This window comes from Pan paniscus, chromosome 2, assembly GCF_029289425.2.
Source record: "Pan paniscus chromosome 2, NHGRI_mPanPan1-v2.0_pri, whole genome shotgun sequence".
NCBI lineage: Eukaryota > Metazoa > Chordata > Mammalia > Primates > Hominidae > Pan > Pan paniscus.
The window spans coordinates 41,186,088-41,208,367 of record NC_085926.1 but is presented as its reverse complement, the minus strand read 5'-3'; the positions used below and the strand labels follow the sequence as shown (position 1 = coordinate 41,208,367).

General features: G+C 41.3%; 2 protein-coding genes across 12 annotated transcripts in view; one reads left to right on the top strand and one right to left on the bottom strand.

The window, feature by feature from the left end:
* ULK4 (unc-51 like kinase 4) overlaps positions 1 to 7,187 on the top strand; it is a 721,105-nt gene extending 713,918 nt beyond the window's left edge. For all 8 annotated transcript variants that reach the window (XM_055109707.2, XM_055109709.2, XM_034956180.3 and 5 more), the window contains one exon: positions 134 to 7,187. In XM_055109707.2, coding sequence (XP_054965682.1) covers positions 134 to 197 — 64 coding nt within the window. In that variant the 3' untranslated portion in view covers positions 198 to 7,187. The remainder of the gene's footprint in view (positions 1 to 133) is intronic.
* The window catches only part of CTNNB1 (catenin beta 1), a 41,039-nt gene continuing 25,418 nt past the window's right edge, over positions 6,660 to 22,280 (bottom strand). For 2 of the 4 annotated variants that reach the window (XM_034956181.2, XM_055109713.2), the window contains 12 exons: positions 21,924 to 22,177; positions 21,559 to 21,797; positions 21,270 to 21,471; positions 19,772 to 19,916; positions 13,698 to 13,801; positions 13,275 to 13,613; positions 12,849 to 13,007; positions 11,263 to 11,382; positions 10,604 to 10,754; positions 10,394 to 10,515; positions 9,032 to 9,092; positions 6,660 to 7,977 (listed from right to left, as the gene is read on the bottom strand). In XM_034956181.2, coding sequence (XP_034812072.1) covers positions 7,769 to 7,977; positions 9,032 to 9,092; positions 10,394 to 10,515; positions 10,604 to 10,754; positions 11,263 to 11,382; positions 12,849 to 13,007; positions 13,275 to 13,613; positions 13,698 to 13,801; positions 19,772 to 19,916; positions 21,270 to 21,471; positions 21,559 to 21,797; positions 21,924 to 22,177 — 2,105 coding nt within the window. In that variant the 3' untranslated portion in view covers positions 6,660 to 7,768. The remainder of the gene's footprint in view (positions 7,978 to 9,031; positions 9,093 to 10,393; positions 10,516 to 10,603; positions 10,755 to 11,262; positions 11,383 to 12,848; positions 13,008 to 13,274; positions 13,614 to 13,697; positions 13,802 to 19,771; positions 19,917 to 21,269; positions 21,472 to 21,558; positions 21,798 to 21,923; positions 22,178 to 22,280) is intronic. The other 2 variants (XM_034956182.2, XM_034956183.3) reach the window with 2 other exon arrangements.

Genomic DNA, 22,280 nt, shown 5'->3' with positions numbered 1-22,280 from the left:
TCTGCTTCCCAAGAGGATGCTGCAGCTGGTCCACCAGATACTCGGGTGCAAAAGAGGCTGGCCCCTTTGAAAGGGGGGAGCACTTTACCTTAGAGATGCCTGTTAAGTGTACCTACTTTGGTTTTTCTTACAGTTCATTTGCCGACAGTGCGGTGGCTCCCTTGGCCCTGGAAATCCTCCAAGCCGTTGGACACTAGGCGAGAAGTGCTTAGCACAAGCACACCCTGTGGCCCCAGCCCTCGGATGCACAAGCAAGGTCAGCTCCCAGACACCTTTGCCACATCCCCTCACAGCTGTCTTTGGACCTAATAAAGTCAGCTTAACCCAGAACCTGGTGGCCCAAGTGCTCACTAACCCCAGGGCCTAGAAAACTGACTCAGAATGGACTTCCTTGGTTCCTGTGGAATGCATCTGGGAAGCCCAGGTTTGTTAGCTGTTCTCAGAAATGTTCTTTCCCTCTCTGTGTGGGCCAGGTGGGCTAAGGTTAGCACTGCCTGTGGTAATAAAGCAGTGGATGCGAAGCACAATCCTCAGCCTGCCAGCATCTGTGAGCATCTCTCCTCTCCTCAGGGAAGAGCGGAAGGGCGGGACGAGGCAGGAATGCTCTCCCAGCCGCAGCTCCAGAGCAAGCCTTTGGAAGCTAATCTCTGAGCCTCTCGTCTTCTCCCCTTTTACCTGCCTGGCTTTTGTTCATTTCAGGAGCAAACTGATTCCACGAATCCTGGGGAGGACTGGGTGAGACTCACTGACCAGCACAGATAGTGAAAAGTTTGCCTAAAGGAATGCAAAATGCTCAAGTACACTGGCTTCCTTGATGGTTTGCCCATCTAGATGGGATGATGGCATCAGGGTAGAATCATTTCCCCCAACTTCTGCCACCTAATCCCATGTCTGCCTCATGTTCCCTCACACGTATGTTTAGAACCTCCTATGTAAGAGTCAGTCCAGCCCATGGCAATATTGGGTGGATACTGTGGAAGTATGCTGGGACTGCTGTACTGGGCAGGCTTACTCTTGAATCTGGACTGGGTAGGTAGGGCTGGGCCCTGGGCAGCTCCAACCAGATGGGTAAGTTGAGGTCTGCCTTGGCCTTTCTGGGGCCTCGTTTTCCCCATCTGCAAAATGAAAAGGCTACACTAAATCAGTGGCTGCCAACCCTTTTCCCAGCTCCAATGCTCTGGTGCTTCTTCTTAGGGGATTTGCCTGCTAACACTGCCCAGATGGATTCTGTCCCAGGCAGTGGCCATGTTGGCCCATAGACGGCCGCATCTACTGCATCTCAGGAAGCTGGTCATGCTGTCACCAACAGCCCCTCTGACACAGTAACCTGGGTAGTTTGACAGTTTCTATTTGACATTACCTTTGATGCAGTTGTGCACAGAACTGTTGTTTTCATTGTAAAGCATTTCATTGCAGCCCAGCCAGAAGCATCATCATCAGTACCTCATTACTTAATGAGGTTCTTGGGTCAGTTCTGTAAACACAGGGCAGACATCGTCCCTGTGTTATAGTTCACATATAGTTTCACTGCCTTACAATGAAAACAGTTCTGTGCACAACTGCATCAAAGGGAATGTCAATTACCTTATGTAATCCCCACCACAACCTGCAAAGCAAGCCGCCTTAGTTTCATTTCATTGATGAGAAAACAGACTCAGAGGAGCCGTTTCCACTTGCTCAAGGACCCACAGCTTGGCTGAACCCAGGACTCTGACTCCATACCCTGTGTTCATCCCCTAATGGGGTGCACAAAGCTTGGGCTGTGACTAATTGGGATATGAGTGTGCCCTCTAAGAGTGTGACCCAGGAACAGGCAGCTTCATTTGACCTCACATAGCCTACTTAGTGCCCACGGTGAGGAGGCTTCACTATTTAAGTCCTCCTGGGTGGTGTGCTCATCTCCAGCTGTGTGTGCCCATGTGGCCCTGGCCTGGCTGGTTTTGCCTGCACTTCTGGGATTGAGTGGGGAGTACTTGATGGAGCAGCCAGAGGCTTGGTTCTCAGCTCCAGTGGCTTTGCCTGCTGGATACAGGAACAGGCTGAGGTCTGTTTTCTTTGCCGTCTCCCTTTAGTTCTTGGGTGGGGGTAACGCCCATGGGGTTCTGGGTCTGGAGTCCTCTCAGGGTATTTCAGAGCAATGGAAGATTCTTCTGATTTCCCCTTCTCACTTGAGCAAGGAGTCGTCTTTGCTGTTTAACAGAGAACAGGAAACTCTTAATATTCCAGAGCCATTTTGTTCAGTGGACCAGTCCTGGCCCTAGGCCCCGGTGTTGCCTGTCTGGGGAAAAGCTTATCTGGGTAAGCAAGGACAAGGAGATGATGGTCCCAAGCAGAGCCACTGCCCTGCCAAACATGTTGGGTCACTAAAGCTAGTCCATGCCAAGCCTTGTCCCTGGTGAGGCTGTGTCCTGGAGGAAAGGTGCCTATGGAAAGCAGCAGCCCAGGTCCATTTGAGTTCAGAGGTAGGGGATATGAGCAGCCTGGTTGGGCAGAGGGCAGCTAACAGCAGTAACCCTTCCATGCCCTCCCCAGGCCTGTACCTTAGTATTTGGCATGCCTAAGTGGCTCCATTCTGAGAGCAGAGCTGGCCCCCCAGGCCCCTCAGCTCTTAGGATTCTGGCAGTGGCAAAGGGCCCACACCTACTAGCCCTCTCCTTCCCTCCATCCCCAAGCTTCAGCTATCTGCTTATTAGCTACAGTCCACTGGCTCTCTTCAGGGATGAATGGGTCACTGAAGTCACAGAGGTGAGAGGCAAAGGAGGTGACAAGCAATAGGGCAGAGGCGGCTCAGGTGAGTGGCTGCACACAGGTCTATTCCTCTCCCTCCACTAACAGCAAGCCCAAAGTTCCAAGACCTTGCCTTAACTTATAGCCGAGTCTGCATCCCCATTAAGCTGTCCCTCCGTGAAGCACCATTTGGGGTAACTCTGGTCACAGGTGTCCTGAAAGGTGCTGACAATCACTCATGGCGCCTAAGTAGGTGAGTCAGTGGAATGCAGCAACAGAATTTACTATCTTATGGTTCTTTGCAGTTTATCTTTTCAAGTTTCTCCTATGAGGTTCTCAGGTCGGTTCTGTGAACACAGGGCAGGCATCATCCCTGTGTTATAGTTGGGAAAATGGGGGCTCTGGTGGCTAAGGCTCTCGTACAAGGTGATGGGAGAGGAATCTCCCTCACCAGGTCTCTCCTGTCTCCACCTAAAGCAAGATGCCCTTTCTCTTTCCCCTGGCAACAGAAAAATGCAATGTAGAATATAATCTTATACATACAGGGGCTACGGTAGCAAGTGGTAGGGAATGGGGGAAGAGGCTGCAAGAAAGCTACAGGAGGCTTGGCCTCTTGGGACAGCTGTCTGGAGTGGGGTTGGGCGAGACTAGGCAAAGCTAGGCAGCCTTGGCCTCAAGCTTCAGTGGGGTTGAGAAGTGGTGTGTGGGAGCAAGAAGCTGGGCCTAGAACGAGGAGTTTTAATCTGCCCTTAAAAGCCAGCCTCTGGCCTCTCCCATCAGAGGCTTGATGTTGAGGCGGGTGGACAAATGCATTCATTAGGTGTTTTAATAAATAATTACATTTGAATGGTGATATCCAATCCAGAAGCCTGGTACAAATGAAGCCTGGTGAAAACACCCAAAAGATAGACAGCCGAGTCCCTCCCTCACACGCTGTTAGTCCTCTCCCTGTCTCCTCCTGCAAGGTGCCCATTGCCACTAGGGTCTTCGTGTGCATCCAGGGATGGTCAATGCATATCTTCACAAAGATTCTGCACCCACCCCTTTTTACCCATATGTGAGCAGCTGTCAACTCTGCTCCTTGCTTTTTCTCTTACTATGTATTTTGAAGACCATTTTATTCCAAAACACAGCTTTATGGGCTGTTTTTTCCCCCCTTTGACTGCAGAGTGGTCCACCAAATAGATGCATCAAAATTTGCTTAACTAGTTAGGTTCCCTTTTGACAGCTATTTGGGTTGCTATCTTTGACAGTGTTGCAATGAATTCCTTGTACATACTCGTGAGTATACCTCAAATAATTCTGAGTAGAACTGCTTTGTCACAGAGTGGCTCTCAGTCGTACCTAACACGGAAATTACATTTATGGACACACGGACCTTTCCCTGTTCATGCCAAAACCTACTTTGGAAATACATAGGGGTGGGGTTTCTCCTTTGCCTTCCTGCATACCCCTATATCTGTTCTGACCTTCCCCCACAACCTCAACTCTGAAACTTGTCACTTCCTTCTACGTTTACTGGAGTCTCAAGTGGTGGAATGGATATTATACAGAATTCCACATAGGAGGCTGCGATAAAAGAAAAAGGAAGAACTGCCCTGACAGCCCCTGCAGCCCCATCATTTCATAATTTCACTTTGGTGGGTGATCTGCTCAAGGCAAGGAAAGGCAGGTTCTCACTTAATAGAACTGCAGATCAACTTAGCATTCTTTGCTTTATAAACAAAACAGCACAATTCACATCTTTTTATTATAGCAAGCAAGAGTTGAAGAGTGTATTTATCTTAAGATCTTTCACTATTAAGGATTCAGATCATCAGATTTCAAAGCCTCATGTCTGTAAGATCTGCTCCAACATAGAAAAGCTTCCTTCTTTGGTTCAATGGTGGTTGCTGCAGTGGGATCAAATGTCTTAACTCTCAAGGCTGTCTCATAACTACAGCACAACTGAAAAAAGAAAACTCACGCTGGAAAGCCCTCCTATTCTCAACGGCCATGTTCATTTTGTCATTTTCACCTCCTGTACCCGGAAATGCAAGTGGGCAGCATTCCTTTTAGGCCTTTTCCTCCCCACCACTACTTCCGGTATTGAAAACTTGACCTCACTTTCTTCACCACTATTTACAGGAAAGGTTAGGTACCTTGCCAGCATCCCATGCACCTCCCTCTCCAGGTTAACCATTATTCTGATTTCTATAGTCATCTAATCATCTCCTTGCTCCATCTGTGGATATTTTCCTTAAAATAGCTTGTCCCTTTTTTTAATTGATGATCAGTGGAGTTCTAAAGCATGCATCTGTAACTTGCTTTTGTTCAGTATTATGTGAGACAGATATATGCATACTATACTGACACCCACATCACTGAAGCTGTAGTTTTTCACTGCACTGTCTCGTGTGAACAGAGATTGTTGGACACATGGGCGTCCAGTGTAGACTGTCAGCGTTGTGCCCTACCAAGCCTTACTGGCGCTTGAGGCAAAAGAAAAATCAGTACTACTGCCTTTATTTGAAATCTTGATATTTTGTTGGGTCATGGATGTTTTTCTATATTGTTTTATTCCAATGGCTGTTTCACACCTTTATGAAAAAGTTGCTCTCCTCCCACTCGCATCTCCAACGCTGTCTCTGAAGAGTCTTTAAATGCCTGTGTATTATTCTCTATTAATCTGTATTTATATCCCTATTCCTGTAACAGGGTTAACTAACTTTAGCTTTGTATTAAGTAGTTAGGCCTTGACAGCTGCTAGAGCAAGTGCTATTTTTCCTAAGCGTCTTGGCTATTATTCACCGTTGGTACTTCCAGAGCCACCTTGTTGAACTGGATTAACTCTCACATTAAGTAAGTTTTTAAACTTCAAAAATACAATGAATTAGCAAAGCTCTGAAAACGTTTTCTGGTTTTAAAAAGTTGTTCTTTCTTTAATTGAAACACCGTGCGGTGGCTCTTTATGTTAAAAGCTGAATTCACTGAAGATCTTCACGGTGTTAACCTACCAATAGCCCTAGGCTTCTTGAAATACTGGCTGGTTTGGTTTATCACACACGAGACAGAACCTGAGACCTACCACATCATCAGCTATGTGAATGTTTCCTTTCAAACCCTAATTAATTACATTTTAGACCACAATGAAGAATTCATTTTTGCAAAGCAAGGGCATTCACAAAAAGGCCTCCCCAGATGAAGCTGATTTTTAACGAAAAAGAACTGAATGTATGTTTTTCTCATAATTAATAAATAGTCACTATCATCATCAAAATAAAATCAGAAAGAGCGCTCCCTAAAGACAAAACACTTTTACTTTTTAAAAGACCAAAACACAAGTCTTAACAGGTCTACCTGAAGAGATGAACTAAGCTTGTCAGACCTACCACCGGGATGATAGGATCATCTGGCAGGTACTGTGGAAGGCTCATTCTGGTTCTGATTATGTTCAGATAAACATCAACACTTAAACCTATTTAATTAATTTATTTAATTATTAGTTCAAAGTCGAGTTGAAGGAATTCCCCTCTCCCAATGAGTCACACTTGGGTGAAGGTGATTCAAATCCAAATCCAGGTAGGTACTTACTATTTATTTCATTACTTTAATGGAATCAAATCATCTGAGGGGGATTGGGGTAGAGATAGATAGATAGTCTGCTTGGCTTTCTCCCACCAAAGCCCAGAACTAATCAATCAATCACAATGTGCAAGGCTGAAACACTTTTTTAGGGGTCCAGCGTAATCCAGGGCCAAATGCTAAAGGAACTTGGCAAATTGCATCTAGAGAAGTAGGGCCCTCTCTATCGCTACAACAAATTACTTCACTATGTATCTATCTATCTATCTTCCTCAGGATAAAGTTGAGTTGGATAAACTTAGTTGGATAAACTTACTTACCACCCTCACAAACCATTTAATGACGAGAAAAAAAAAGTGACACAGTCGAATGAATTAAAAGTTTAATTCTGAACCATTTTTTATAACCGCATTTTCTCTTGAAGCATCGTATCACAGCAGGTTACAACAACTTTGGGATAAAAGGCAACTGGTAAACTGTCCAAAACAAGGTTCCAAATAACACCTCTTACTGATTTACCCTACCCATATATATCCCAAATAGTTTTTGATCAAAAACGTGAAATAGCTCCACCTGCTTATTTTAAGCATATTAAAAAGAAGGAAACTAATTGGACCATTTTCTATTTGTCTATTTTATACAAAAAGGCTACACAATGTTACACTTTATTCAGATTACAATTAGAGTGATTATGAATTAGTGTTCTACACCATTACTCAATTCTTAAAAATTAGAAATTGCTGTAGCAGTATTCACTATAACTTAACACTACGAGAGACTTAAAAAACTAACAGTTACTGCAAAAAAAAAAAAAAAAAAAAATTAAAGAGCTACTTCAAAGCAAGCAAAGTCAGTACCATTACAGATAGATAGTCTTTAAAAAAAAAAAAAAAATTTAACAAGCAAGGCTAGGGTTTGATAAATTCCATCTTGTGATCCATTCTTGTGCATTCTTCACTTCTTGAGTCACTCCCAAAATCCATTTGTATTGTTACTCCTCGACCAAAAAGGACCAGAACAAAAAGTTTACTTCAATTGTTCCCATAGGAAACTCAGCTTGGTTAGTGTGTCAGGCACTTTCTGAGATACCAGCCCACCCCTCGAGCCCTCTCAGCAACTCTACAGGCCAATCACAATGCAAGTTCAGACAATACAGCTGTATAAAGAGAGAAAGGCTGCTATTAATGTTTAAAACAGCAAATGTTACTCATTTGAGTATTAAGTTGCAAAAGCTGTGGCAAAAAACATTAAAGTTAGTTAATAACTTCCACACATGATCACATAACAACCAGAAATCTGAGAACATTCCAATGTTCCAAGACATCGCCTTTCAAAGTATATACCTGTTTTTGTGGCAGATTTACAAATAGCCTAAACCACTCCCACCCTACCAACCAAGTCTTTCTGAAGTTCTGTAGGCAGAGTAAAAGTATTTTACCCAAACTGGCTTTTTAAAACTTCTTACCTAAAGGATGATTTACAGGTCAGTATCAAACCAGGCCAGCTGATTGCTGTCACCTGGAGGCAGCCCATCCATGAGGTCCTGGGCATGCCCCAGATCTGGCAGCCCATCAACTGGATAGTCAGCACCAGGGTGGTGGCCACCCATCTCATGTTCCATCATGGGGTCCATACCCAAGGCATCCTGGCCATATCCACCAGAGTGAAAAGAACGATAGCTAGGATCTAGAAGAGTCAGGGTGTCAACAAAATAGGCAAGAAGGAAGGCAAAAGAGAGAGGAGAGAAGCAGACATAGACGTTAACACTGAGGTTAGGGCATCCAAAGTTCAGCAGCAAACTTGTCAGAAAACAACGCTTTCTAGCCTCTTCAACCTCCAGCTTTCTTTAGCCAAGTAATTACTCAGTGCCAGGCCACCCATGAGACTACACAAATAACATCTATTTCCATCAGATAGGCACACCAGCAGGGCCTAGTCACATCATTAGTCTAACCCTGAACACTCTGCATTTACCCCTGTCAAGAGACTTGGGGTTCCCGAGGAGGAGAAGCAGGAATCTACTGTGTGACCACCTAGGCAGTGAGAAGTCATGGGAAGGAGGATTAAGACAATAATGAGGTCTGGCAGGTGTAATCTATCTTGACAAAAAGTCCAAGTGACACCCACAAAAGTACTAAGGAAAGGCACTATTTCAATGAAACCTCAACATATTTTATCTTAGGGTTGACATGTTATTTCTCACAGTAAGAATCTGCGCTTTAGTGGTTTCATAATTAGGTAGAAGCAGATGAGGTTATAAATGTAAGACAGTTATAATTGTTAGTGGTCTATGCCATCCTCCATGTTCATTACCCAGATTTAAATTAGCTTTTCAAGAAAACCCTGATAATGCAACTGTGTAAAAACCCACCCCAGATCTGAGCCTAGAAACAGGAGTTTTCCTATCTTCCTTGGGTAGCTTGTAGACAAAGGTATTATGAGTCCTCTGGCCAAAAAGAGAATAAAAAGCCAGGTAAATTGTAACATGCTGCACTGCAGAGGCCTAGCAGTAGCATGTATTTGTTGGTGGTGTAATCCTACTGCTACTCATTGTGTGGCTCTGAATTCCCTGTGCTCCATTAAAGATACTGTTGCTGACTGGAATTTAAGAACTGCTTTTAATTGAAGCCACTACTTTTCTGCCAACACTGGTTTCCCAGATGAGCAAACCGGCTCTTCTGATAAAAGTTTTAGAACTTTAGCTTGATCTGGAGTTAATCGAGAAATATGAGACACATACCATCCTGGCGATATCCAAGGGGTTCTCCCTGGGCACCAATATCAAGTCCAAGATCAGCAGTCTAGATAAACATGCACAAAGCAAGGAAGAATAGAAAGCAAAATGAAAATTCTCAAAAGTACACTAATTTTTTTTAAAGCATACTTTCAGATTACAAAAGGAACAAGTAACTCCAACATTACACAAATGCTTAGAAAATGGAAGTTCTTCAAAACTCCACACCTCAAAGATACATTTTTTTTTCTCTTTGCACCTCACATTAAAAATACTCACTGACTTGATCTTTCAACAAATATTATATTAAGCACCTACTATGTGCTGCCAGGCACTGTTCTACATGCTAGAGATACAGCAGTTTAAAAAAAAAAAAAAAAAAAAGGCAAAATGCCTACCCGCAAACAGGAGCTGCTGATAGGATGTGTTATATGAAAGAAAAGTTTTAGCCTGAGCAGCTGGACAGACAAAGCTGACATTAACTAAGACAGAGAAGACAGTGAAAACAGGTTTGTGGAAGGGGGTAGGTGGAGAAAGTTAAGGGCTCAAGTTGGAACATGTTAATAAGATGCCTATTAAAAACCCAAGTAACACACTACTCACTGGTAATTTGCTTTGTTTTTTTTTTTTTTTGAGTTGGAGTCTGGCTCTGTCACTGAGTGCAGTCTGTTAACTCCTGGGTTCAAGCAATCCTCCTGCCCCAGTCTCCCCAGTAGCTAGGACTACAGGCATCCATCTCCATGCCCAGCTAAAGATGGGGTTTCACTATGTTGCCCAGGCTGATCTTAAACTCCGGTCTCAAGAGCTGCATCGTTGTAAACCTAACAATCTCCTTTCCATTCACTCAACAAATATAATCCACTGTATGACTGTGTACCATCAATGATCTCTGTAGAGTAGATAAAATATCAGGATGTTCTAGTTTTATTAGAAACAATGTTTCAAGGAACCACCTGTACTGAGGACAAATACTGAAGAAAAATTCATAGCAGAAATTCAAATAGAAAAGTTTTATTAAAGTTTAGTAAAAAATACTGATAAACTGTCCTCTAACAGTGTTTAACACTGCCTCTTTCCTTACATCCTTTTGAAAAATCTTCTTTAATCTGGTAACATTTTTCATCTTTCTCCCTTATGAATTATAATTTTAAATAACACAACTTATTTGTAATGATTCTGAACAGGCTCTTTAAAGCTTGTATTATAGTTCTTCCTCAGAGCAGTTGCTAGACAGCATAAAGAAGAAATACTCAAGCCAGGGAAACATCAATGCAAATGAATGTGTACTAAGTGTTTTGAGAGGAAAGAACAAGCTGCCTTACCTGCTCTAGGAAACTACCAGATAAATAACTGCTCACATTTCCCTACCTCATTCCAAGCCATTGGCTCTGTTCTGAAGAGAGAGCTGGTCAGCTCAACTGAAAGCCGTTTCTTGTAATCTTGTGGCTTGTCCTCAGACATTCGGAACAAAACAGCAGCTGCATACGTCGCTAAGAGACAAGGAGAAAAAGGCCTTTGAGGAAAAACTGAGACTTCAATGTACACATCTGCTAAAGGCTTTGGTTCCTTTTTACTTACCCACACCTTCATTCCTAGAGTGAAGTAACTCTGTCAGAGGAGCTGTGGCTCCCTCAGCTTCAATAGCTTCTGCAGCTTCCTTGTCCTGAGCAAGTTCACAGAGGACCCCTGCAGCTACTCTTTGGATGTTTTCAATGGGAGAATAAAGCAGCTAAGGAGAAAACACAAACAAAACCTAATTAAATCTAAAGCTAAAACATGGCAAGCCCCCCACTGTGGTGCAAACATTCCCAATTCAGAGTGCAAGAGGCATTCACACTGTAGTAAATAATATTCTCTGAATTTTATGTCTTAGGGTGTTTAATGCTCTGGAGCACTGGATTTCCATAATATTTTTTTAGCTATAAACCCTTTCTTCAGAGGCAACTCTAACTGATCTAAGATTTGGAAAACCCAGAATTGGTTGGGGGTCTATGCCCTGCCTCTCTGGCAGCCCAGGTCAGCTCTCCCCTCTAGGCACCCATAAAAGTGAAATGTGAAATCTCCTCCCTCTTCTCAAGTCTCAATGTTTCTCTTACTGACCAAAAAATGTAGGGAATTTTCATAAAATTAAATGTTGGTAACCCTATTATGGTCCCTAATTTTCTGAAATGTTATTAATCATTACAATCTGGAAATTTTATGGACATAAAACCTAGAACACTTCACTTAAAACATACCTGCACAAACAATGGAATGGTATTTAGTCCTCTGATAACAATTCGGTTGTGAACATCCCGAGCTAGGATGTGAAGGGCTCCGGTACAACCTTCAACTATTTCTTCCATGCGGACCCCCTCCTGCCAAAAGAAACATGGTTAACAAACAGGGCATTCTCCTCTGTAAAGTTTCTGAACTTGAAAGGCTTTGCATTCTGAGGAACAATTATTAGACTGTAATTATTTACATTATATACCCGAAGTTCCCCGTAACTTGCAATTAGTTCAGGAAGGAAGAAGGATTCCATTAACTTGAATGTCACTGAAAAGAGGCCTCCTGGCAGCACTAATTCAAAGCAGCACCCCTCCCCCATACACAGTGCAACAGAGCTTCCATACAGTGCTGAATCCCAAAGACAACTTTCCTACAGTAAGGGCACCAATCATTCTGGGTAAAAGGTATATAAAAAGAGAAGATGAGAAAGTAATGCTCAGACTATGTCAACGTTTTTCTTTTACATGCCCCCTCTATTTTTGTATATCTTCCATGTATTTGGTGAAAACTTTGCCAAGTTTTAGCACCAACTGCTAAAACTAACTGAGTTGCCAGCAGAAAAATTCACTCCTCACTCTTCCAAGACTATTCAGCTGACAGCCTCATGTATAGGAGAAGGAAGATAGCTTTTGCAATATGTAAGTACCATCTGTTTCTCCTGTTTCTGGATTTGAGTTTTAAAAGGGGTTATTATTCTGCTACATTTAGCAGCTTTTATAAATAACTTGATTCTTACAAGGACACAAAAACTCCCTTCTTCCTAGAAAAGAGATTTAAAATAAAAGGTGCCCTCAACATTCTATTAAGTCACCTCATGGAGATGGGCCAATACCAACAGTAATAAATGAAGAAAGCCAAAGCCCCAATATGAGTACATACACAAAGCAACGAGCAAAATGAGATTCCTAACATCTGTTCTGGTAGGCTCCATCTTTGTTTTCTAAACTAACCTAATTAAATAAGGTCTTAAAGTCTGAGAAATCAGAAATGTCTTTAGACTATACTTTTAATGAAGCTACTTTTAAGACACAAACTTTGTATCAAAGCTTCAGGTTGAGATTTTTGTGGTTAAGAGTACAGAAATGCTACTATTTTTGAAATATGTATCAATACTATATTCTTAGGTCCATGAAAAAAGTTTAACTCACAGAAAAGATAATAAAACGGACTGCTAAATATTTATAGTCAAAATGCATGATGAGGCAAGGGTAAGAGGCTCTGAAATTACACAGATTTGATCTCAAATTATGACTCTACCTCTTCCTAAGGAAGTGGGCCTTTGTGTAAATTAAATGAGAACACTTCATGAACACCTAACCCAACCTTTGTAAGACTGACCATGTGAAGGACGTGTCCAAGGAAATATCACTGGGGCCACACTATGCCTTATTTTCTCTGCAGCCATAGAAATGTGTAATTATTTATTTAGTCATTTTGTCATTAGCTCTTCAGGAAGACGGATGGGGGGAACCAATGACCAAAGTAGTTCAGGATCCTTTGGATTTATGCATTCCTTTTAGATAGCCAGGTATCACTATAAGAATTTACCTACCACAAATTGCTGCTGTGTCCCACCCATGGACGTACGGCGCTGGGTATCCTGATGTGCACGAACAAGCAACTGAACTAGTCGTGGAATGGCACCCTGCTCACGCAAAGGTGCATGATTTGCGGGACAAAGGGCAAGATTTCGAATCAATCCAACAGTAGCCTGAAAAACAGAAGGAAGAACTGGCATACAACTCAACAAAATCATTTTCTTACCCTAAAATTCCCACCACACTAAATCTATTGGTATCAACTAAAAGTAGTTCTGACTACACAAACATTTCAGAATCTTACCCCTATCGCAGCCATACTTCCTACTAAGGACTACAATTCCTACTTATTGATCACTATGCTTAGACAGCCATCCAACAGCTAGAGATGCTTCATTTTCAATTCTGCAACAAAGGTAAATTCTACTTTGACAGTTTACCTTTATCAGAGGCCAGTGGGATGGTGGGTGTAAGAGCTTAACCACAACTGGTAGTCCATAGTGAAGGCGAACTGCATTCTGGGCCATCTCTGCTTCTTGGTGTCGGCTGGTCAGATGACGAAGAGCACAGATGGCAGGCTCAGTGATGTCTTCCCTGTCACCAGCCCGAAGGACAGTACGCACAAGAGCCTCTATACCACCCACTTGGCAGACCATCATCTTGTTCTTATAATTATTGCAAGTGAGGTTAGAAAGAATTCCAGCTGCACAGGTGACCACATTTATATCATCTGAACCCAGAAGCTGAACAAGAGTCCCAAGGAGACCTTCCATCCCTTCCTATGGAGATAAAAACAGATGGTCAGTACAAGCACATACTCATCTTGACTCTATTCCCATGGCACCAGTTTACTCAGAATTTACCTGTTTAGTTGCAGCATCTGAAAGATTCCTGAGAGTCCAAAGACAGTTCTGAACAAGACGTTGACTTGGATCTGTCAGGTGAAGTCCTAAAGCTTGCATTCCGCCTAGAAAATTAAAAAGGATATAAGGCCCTAGTCATTAGCTAGAAGTGCCTATCAATCCTAAATATCTTTTCTAGTCTTAGGAGGTGTCCTTCTGTATTTCCAGAGTTTACTTCCTTTCACCTAAGTATTTGATTTCCTCTCATTTTCTAGAATGTTGCTCAGTTTCCTTCACTTTGCCAGTTCACCTCACTAGTGACAAACTCTCAAATAGCTACTGTTCCTTTCCTAAGCCGAAAAAGCCTTTGTTATCTCCATTGTCCCCCTTAGGTAATATTCTTATTACTCATTTCTTTTCATCCATTCAATCATTTCAAAAATATTTATTCAGTACCAGGTCCTGTTCTGAGCTGCAGATAGACCAGTGAACAAAAATATTCAGAAGTTCCTACCCTCAGAATTTACGATCTAGTTGGAAGAGGCAGACAAATATACAATAAAGTAAAACCATACAGTATGTCAGATGATATTAAAGGGCTATGGAGAAAAATAATGGAGTGGGGCTGCAATTTTAAATAGATAATTAGGTCACCTCACTGTGAAGGTGACATCTGACTAAAGACCTAAAGAAGCTAGGTAAATTCCTGGGGTAAGAACAATCCAGAAAGACGGCATGAAAACACTTACTGTCAGGGACTTTATACAATTCACTGACTACAAAACATGTGTTCCAAGGTTTACAATCTTCCATCCTTTAGGACCCTTAAATGGGGGACATTTACTCTGGCAAAGGAGTATAAATGGAAGCCCAATGCCCACATACTAGATTAACTTCGCTCATCCATCTTCAACTTAAATCACTTCTGAATGCAGTAAGAGATACTTTTCCTTGTCTCCTTCATCTTTCAGGTCTGTTTTATTTCCTCAGATGAGGTCTATCTGCTGTAATTCTTATGGTACCCTGCACTTCTCCTTCATAGTGTAAGTTACTCCACTTTCCCTACAAGACAAAGATCACCTCTGTTGGGTTCTTTTTCATAGTAGCTCCAGCTACTAATAGAATGATCTGCGTAAGACTGATGCTCAGGATGCTCAGTATTTGTGAAATGACTACCTTCTTTCCCCTCTTTAAGACTTCATTCCCTCCCTTTACATAACTATTAACTCTAAGAGAATGGATTTTAACCCCAGATGTCCATCAGAATGGCCTACAGAGACTTTAAAACACACACATTCTGATTCAGCAGTTCTAGGGTAAAAAAAAAAGTCCCATACAGATGACTCTGTGGCACCTCTACCTGCCCTTCCCTGCTGCCCTTACCCCTATATACTAAGAGGGAAACTTCCAAATCTCTAGCCTGCCTCTCTTGCATTCTAGTATCATACATTTCCAGCTACCTACTGACCTTTTAAGTCACTTTAAGTCAGCTTCTTAAATTATTATGTTCAAAAATTAAGGATGCCTTCTGAGGGTTCCATTTATCTTCATGGTACCAATGTTGTCCCCTCCACAAACTGTTTTTGGTTGCTCCCTTAGCTCCTATATTATTACATTCTATGATTCTTTCAGGCATCTCAGACATTTGCCCTTTGCTATTGAGTTCTAAAACCAAACTATTTCATTCCTAAAAGCCTGTAACATCTCAGTAGTCTGGTCTTCTAGCTTTTGGTCATTCAAACTGTTAAACTACACAATGCTATTATTAATATTTTAAACACACCACTGTGATGCTTTGCTATTGATAAACAACCATCGAAAGTGTCTCAGCATCCTTTTAAGATAATAGAAATACTTTAGTATAACCCTGAGGAACCATTTAGAATCTGGATCCCACCTAGCCTTCCAAACTGACCAAACTATTCTGTATCTATGGCTCCAAAGCTGGAATAAAGCATGAATAAACTCCATGAGTAGTAACTATCTTATAGGAACCTAAAAAGTCCTGCATGTTATGGCTCTGCTTACCTAACCTCAACCTCATACCAGGCCATCCACCTCATTACTAAGTTCTGTTTATGCAGACCTTCTCTTCAGCACCTGGATCTCCACAATCTCTTTCCCTTTTTTTTTTTTTTTTTTGAGATAGAGTCTCACTCTGTCGCCCAGGCTGGAGTGCAGTGGCGCTATCTCAGCTCACTGCAAGCTCCGCCTCCCGGGTTCACACCATTCTCCTGCCTCAGCCTCCCAAGTAGCTGGGACTACAGGCGCCTGCCACCACGCCTGGCTAACTTTTTGTATTTTTAGTAGAGATGGGGTTTCACTGTGTTAGCCAGGCTGGTCTCGATCTCCTGACCTCGTGATCCACCCACCTCAGCCTCCCAAAGTGCTGGAATTACAGGCGTGAGCCACTGCGCCTGACCAATCTCTTTCCTTCTAAGGCAAGCTTGTCCAACCTACAGCCCATGGGCCACATGGCCTAGGACAGCTCTGAATGTAGCCCAACACAAATTCATAAACTTTCTTAAAACATTATGAGATTCTTTTGCAATTTTTTTTGTTTTAGCTCATCAGCTATCATTAGTGTATTTGGTGTGTAGCCCAAGACAATTCTTCTTCTTCCAATGTGGCCCAGGGAAGCCAAAAGACTGGATATCCCTGGTTCTAAGACATAGCACATGGTGTTCCTTTTCTCTACCTGGAAAACGTTTAACCCTCACTTCTCATATAGACAAGAGACAGTTCCCTCTCCTCCTGCAGTCCCACTTAACATCCCCTTTTCAAGGAGACCTTTTCCCTCTCATCTAGACAATTCCCCTCCCCATTAATTCTCATCACTATTTGCTGTCATTTCTCCCATAACACTCATTCTAATTTATGATCACATATTTTTAAGTATTTTTGTCACCTTCACAAGACTAAGAATTAAGCACGGGGACCCTATCTGTTGTGTTACCCAATGTATACCATGTGCCTATTCCATTTCTTAAAATACATTAGATGCTATTTTCAGAATAAACAAATGAACGTAAGAATAACATGGAAGAACTTAAAGATTCCTAAGCTTCCAGTCCCATACATGTCCAGCTATCTACAGACCTCCCTGTCACTTCAAATAAAACACTATGAGATCTTGATATAAAAATTAACACTCCAGGGATTCTGATTAAATAAATCTCAAAATCTGTATTTTTAGCCTGCATTACAGGTTACTGCTGGAACAGCTGACAGAATTTACATCCCATCCCCTCATTCTATATGAACTCAGCCACATTTGTCTATCCCCAAGCCTATGGTTCCTCTGCCAGCAGTTACCTGGAGCAATCATCATGTCTTTCTCTCTCATAAATTCCCAAGTAAAATTACTCTCAATAAGAGAAAAGTAAGTGTTGCCAGCCCTATACTTTATTCCCAACATTTTCTTCCATTAAATGCCTTTATATTTTTCCTTCTTTCAATACTGATTTGAAGCTTGCTTTGAAATTCTGAGTAAATGTTGTTAGGTGGGTTACTGAAAGGAGAAAAAATGCTAGGTAGCTAAAGAGTAACTGTTTTCATGACACACACACACACACACACACACACAAAACCCAAGAGGCCCTAGTACAAACCATCTATTCTTTTCCCCAATTGCCGACATACACAATATACAAAGTACCACATATAAGTTGCCTTCTTAAAAATACTCAGAATAGAAAAAAATTGTTTCTCATACTTAGACGACATCTATTCACTGAGAATACAGAATATCAGGGCAAAACACTGCTCATAATCAGGCAAGAGAAAAGAAAATGCATCCAAATAGGAAGTCTGTTTGCAAACAATATGATTCTATACCTAGAAAACCCCATAATCTCTGCCCAAAAGCTCCTTGATCCAATAAACTTCAGCAAAGTTTCAGGATATAAAAATCAATGTACAAAAGTCAGAAGCATTTCTAGACACCAACAACATCCAAGCTGCAAGCCAAATCAAGAATGCAATCCCATTTACCAAAGCCACAAAAAGAATAAAATACCTAGGAATACAACTAACCAGGGAGGTGAAAGATCTCTACAATGAGAATTACAAAAAACACTGCTCAAAGAAATCAGAGATGACACCAGCAAATGAAAAAACATTCTATTTCATGGCAGGAAGAATCAATATTGTTAAAATGGCCATACAGCCCAAAGCAATTCACAGATTCAATGCTATTCCTGCCAAACCACCAATGGCATTCTTCACATAATTAAAAAAAAAACTATTTAAAAATTCATATGAACCCAAAAAAGAGCCTGAATAGCCAAGGCAATCCTAAGCAAAAAGAACAAAACTGGAGGAATCACTTTACCCAACTTCAAGCTATACTGTTAATACAAGGTTACAATCACAGCATGGTACTGATATAAAAACAGACACAGAGACCAATGGAACAGAAAAGAAAGCCCATAAGTAAGGCCGCACACCTAACAAGTCAACAAAAACAAGCAATGGGGAAAGGACTCCCTATTCAATAAATGGTGCTGGGATAACTGGCTAGCCACATCCAAGATTGAAACTGCACCCCATCCTTACACGATGTCCAAAAATCAACTCAAAATGGATTAAAGACTTAAATATAAAACTTAAAACTATAAAAACTCTACAAGATAACCTAGGAAATACCATTCTGGACATAAGACCTGGCAAAGATTTCATGACGAAGATGCCAAGAGAAGTTGCAACAAAAACAAAAATTGACAAATGGGACAGTATAAAGAGCTTCTGCACAGCAAAAGAAATCAACAGAGTAAACAGACAACCTACAGAATGGGAGAAAGTACTGGCAAACTATGCATCTGACCAAGGTCTAATATCCAGAGTTTACAATAAACTTAAATTAACAAGCAAAAAAGAACAACCCCATTAAAAAGTGGGCAAAGGACATGAACAGACACTTTTCAAAAGAAGACATACAAGTAGCCAAGAAACATATGAAGAAAAGCTCGACATCACTGATCATTAGAGAAATGCAAATCAAAACCACAATGAGATACCGTCTCACACCAGTTAGAATGGCTACTAATAAAAAGTCAAAAAATGACAGATGCTGGTGAGGTTGCTGAGAAAAGAGAATGCTTATACACTGCTGGTGGGAAAGTAAATTAGTTCAGCCACTGTGGAAAGCAATTTGGTGATTTCTCAAAAAACTTGACAGAATTACCATTCAATCCAGCAATCCTATTATTAGGTATATGCCCAAAGAAAAAGAAATCTTTTTACCATAAAGACACACGCATGCACATGTTCACTGCAGCATTATTCACAATAGCAAAGATATGGAATTAACCTAAATGCCCATCAATGGTAGACTAGATAAAGAAAATGTGGTACATATATACTATGGAATACTATGCAGCCATAAAAAAAGACGAAGATGTCTTCCTCAGCAACATGGATGGAGCTGGAGGCCATTATCCTAAGCAAACTAACATAGGAATAGAAAACCAAATACCACATGTTCTCACTTATAAGTGGGAGGTAAACACTGAGTACACACGGGCACAAAGAAGGGAACAACAGACACTGGGGCCTACTTAAGGGTGGGAGGTAAAGAACTGAAAAACTACCTATTGGGTACAATACTTACTGCCTGGGTGACAAAATAATCTGCACACAAAACCCCTGTGACATGCAATTTACCTATATAACAAGCCTGCACATTACCCCGAACCTAAAAGTTAAAACGAAACAAAAAACTGCTCATGAGCATCTACTAATAAAGCAATCACTTTACATAAAACTGTACTATATTAGAATTTGTCATTTCTCCTATAAATTCACAGCTCTGTTAGCAAATCTTAGGTTTACTCAAAACTGAAATTACAAACAAATTTTATTAAGCAAAATATATGCCATCATTTTTGATGGATAATAAGAACTCTACCTAAACTAGCCTTAAATATTTAGCTACAATCCAGATGACAGGTACTCTGAATGTAAATCTTGGCTGCAAACTGAATAGGACCATTTATTTTCAGTAGTTAAAGTTCTACCACCTTTTCCTAAGAAAAGTAATCTAATTAGAACTGCAGATGCTATACACAAGACTCAGAATAGATACATATACTTACCAGCTTCTACAATAGCCGGCTTATTACTAGAGCAGACAGATAGCACCTTCAGCACTCTGCTTGTGGTCCACAGTAGTTTTTCGTAAGTATAGGTCCTCATTATATTTACTAAAGCTTGGGGTCCACCACTAGCCAGTATGATGAGCTAGAAAGATATATATATATATATATCTTGTTAGTCAAGGAATCTTGATCACATGTCTGAGAAGAGCCATATTACCAACCTATTTTATTATACAAGAATTTCAGCCAGCTTGCCACTGGACCTAAATGTATTCCTGGACCCCATCACTCAGACCCCCATACTGGGGCCCTATCCAACTTGTCCTTTTAAAGCATTCCACTCAAATTCAGACATCCCAGTCCTCCAAACAGTGTATCACTTTGGGCCCGCTTTCCTTCTTCCCACAGTGATCAGAGCAAAAGAAAAAAATTTAGAAACTATGTTGGTAGGCAAGAGTAATGTCCTAAGATGAAAGTTATATCAAAACTGATTCACTGAAAATTTGAACCAGAACTGGCACTTAACTCCTCATCATTTGGCCCTTTAATTTTCCTAATTATATCCACCTTAAAAACAGATACCATAAAATGATCATTCATGCTTGTCCTTTCATTCCCTGTATATCTTCCCTTTCAACACTGCCCCAATTTTCTAAAAACAAATTTCATCATTTCAGGCTTCTGCTGAAATTTCCCATTGTGCTTTTAAACATGCTCTACAAAGCCCTATGAGATCTGCTAAGTCTATCTCAATAGCCTCACCTCAAACCTTTCTTCCTCCTTACTATTAGTATTTCTTAAATTCCCAAAACTTTCCATCTCCTTCCTTCATTTCAAAGATGTTGTTTTCTCACCTAACCTTCACCTAGTGAATCCCTTCTCATCCTTGAACACTGAACTCAACTATCACTTCCTCCAAGAGGTCTCCTTGAACCCTCAAAAAGAGTCAGTTTCAACTTGTGTTATGTGCCCTCATAGCCCCACTTCTTCCCACTACACAAATTAAATATTAGGTTATTATTCCCAACATCTACATCCCACCTAAGAACGAAAGTGTGAAGAGAAGCTTGCCTACCATATCCCTACTACTTCCCATAGTGCTTTACATATGGAAACTCAAAAAAATTTAAAAGAACAGAAATGAACTGGGCTGCACAGCAGGAGGTTAAGTGGCAGGTGAGTGAGCATTACCTGGCTTGAGCTCTACCTCCTGTCAGATCAACTGCACCATGAGAGTCTCATAGGAGTAGAAACCCTAGTGTGGACTGCACACGCGAGGGATCTAGGCCGCACGCTCCCTATGAGAATCTAATGCCTGATTATCTGAGGTGGAATGGTGTCATCCAGAAACCATTCCCACAACCCATTCATGGAAAAACTGTTTTCCACGAAACTGGTCCCTGGTGCCAAAAAGGTTAAGAACACTGCATGGAATGACATGACACTGAAGGTGTCCAACGCTCCATGAAAACCACATAAAGAATAATTCTCTTACCTTGCTTTCTTGGTTGCCATAAGCTAAAATTTGAAGGCAGTCTGTCGTAATAGCCAAGAATTTCACATTTGTTTTGTTGAGCAAGGCAACCATTTTCTGCAGCCCACCAGCTAAACGCACTGCCATTTTAGCTCCTTCTTGATGTAATAAAAGGTTGTGGAGAGTTGTAATGGCATAAAACAACACAGAATCCACTGGTGAACTGGGAAGAAGAAAAAAGCCTCATCAGAAATATTGTGAGTATACTCTTCTACTTTTTAGCTTCAAGCATTCTGACATGTTTTCTTACCCAAGCATTTTCACCAGGGCAGGAATGCCTCCAGACTTAAAGATGGCCAGTAAGCCCTCACGATGATGGGAAAGGTTATGTAAGGTCCCAGCGGTACAACGAGCTGTTTCTACATCATTTGTATTCTGCATGGTACGTACAATAGCGGACACCATCTGAGGAGAACGCATGATAGCGTGTCTGGAAGCTTCCTTTTTAGAAAGCTGATGGACCATAACTGCAGCCTTATTAACCACCACCTATAATACAGGAATTCAGAAACATCGTTAGTTTTCAAGTACTGGTATTGGGTAGACATTCTGAAACTACTCCCCTTGAGCATTTACTTCAAAGCAGACTAAAAAGCTAGCCATGTCATTGCTTACCTGGTCCTCGTCATTTAGCAGTTTTGTCAGTTCAGGGATTGCACGTGTGGCAAGTTCTGCATCATCTTGATAGTTAATCAAGTTTACAACTGCATGTTTCAGCATCTGTGATGGTTCAGCCAAACGCTGGACATTAGTGGGATGAGCAGCATCAAACTGTGTAGATGGGATCTGCATGCCCTCATCTAATGTCTCGGGGAACATAGCAGCTCGTACCCTCTGAGCTCGAGTCATTGCATACTGTCCATCAATATCTGGAAAAGGTTAATTCAACACTCACTATCCACAGTTCAGCATTTACCTAAGTATTTGCTATCCTAAATGATAAAAGTGACATTGCTATTACTCTCTTTTCTT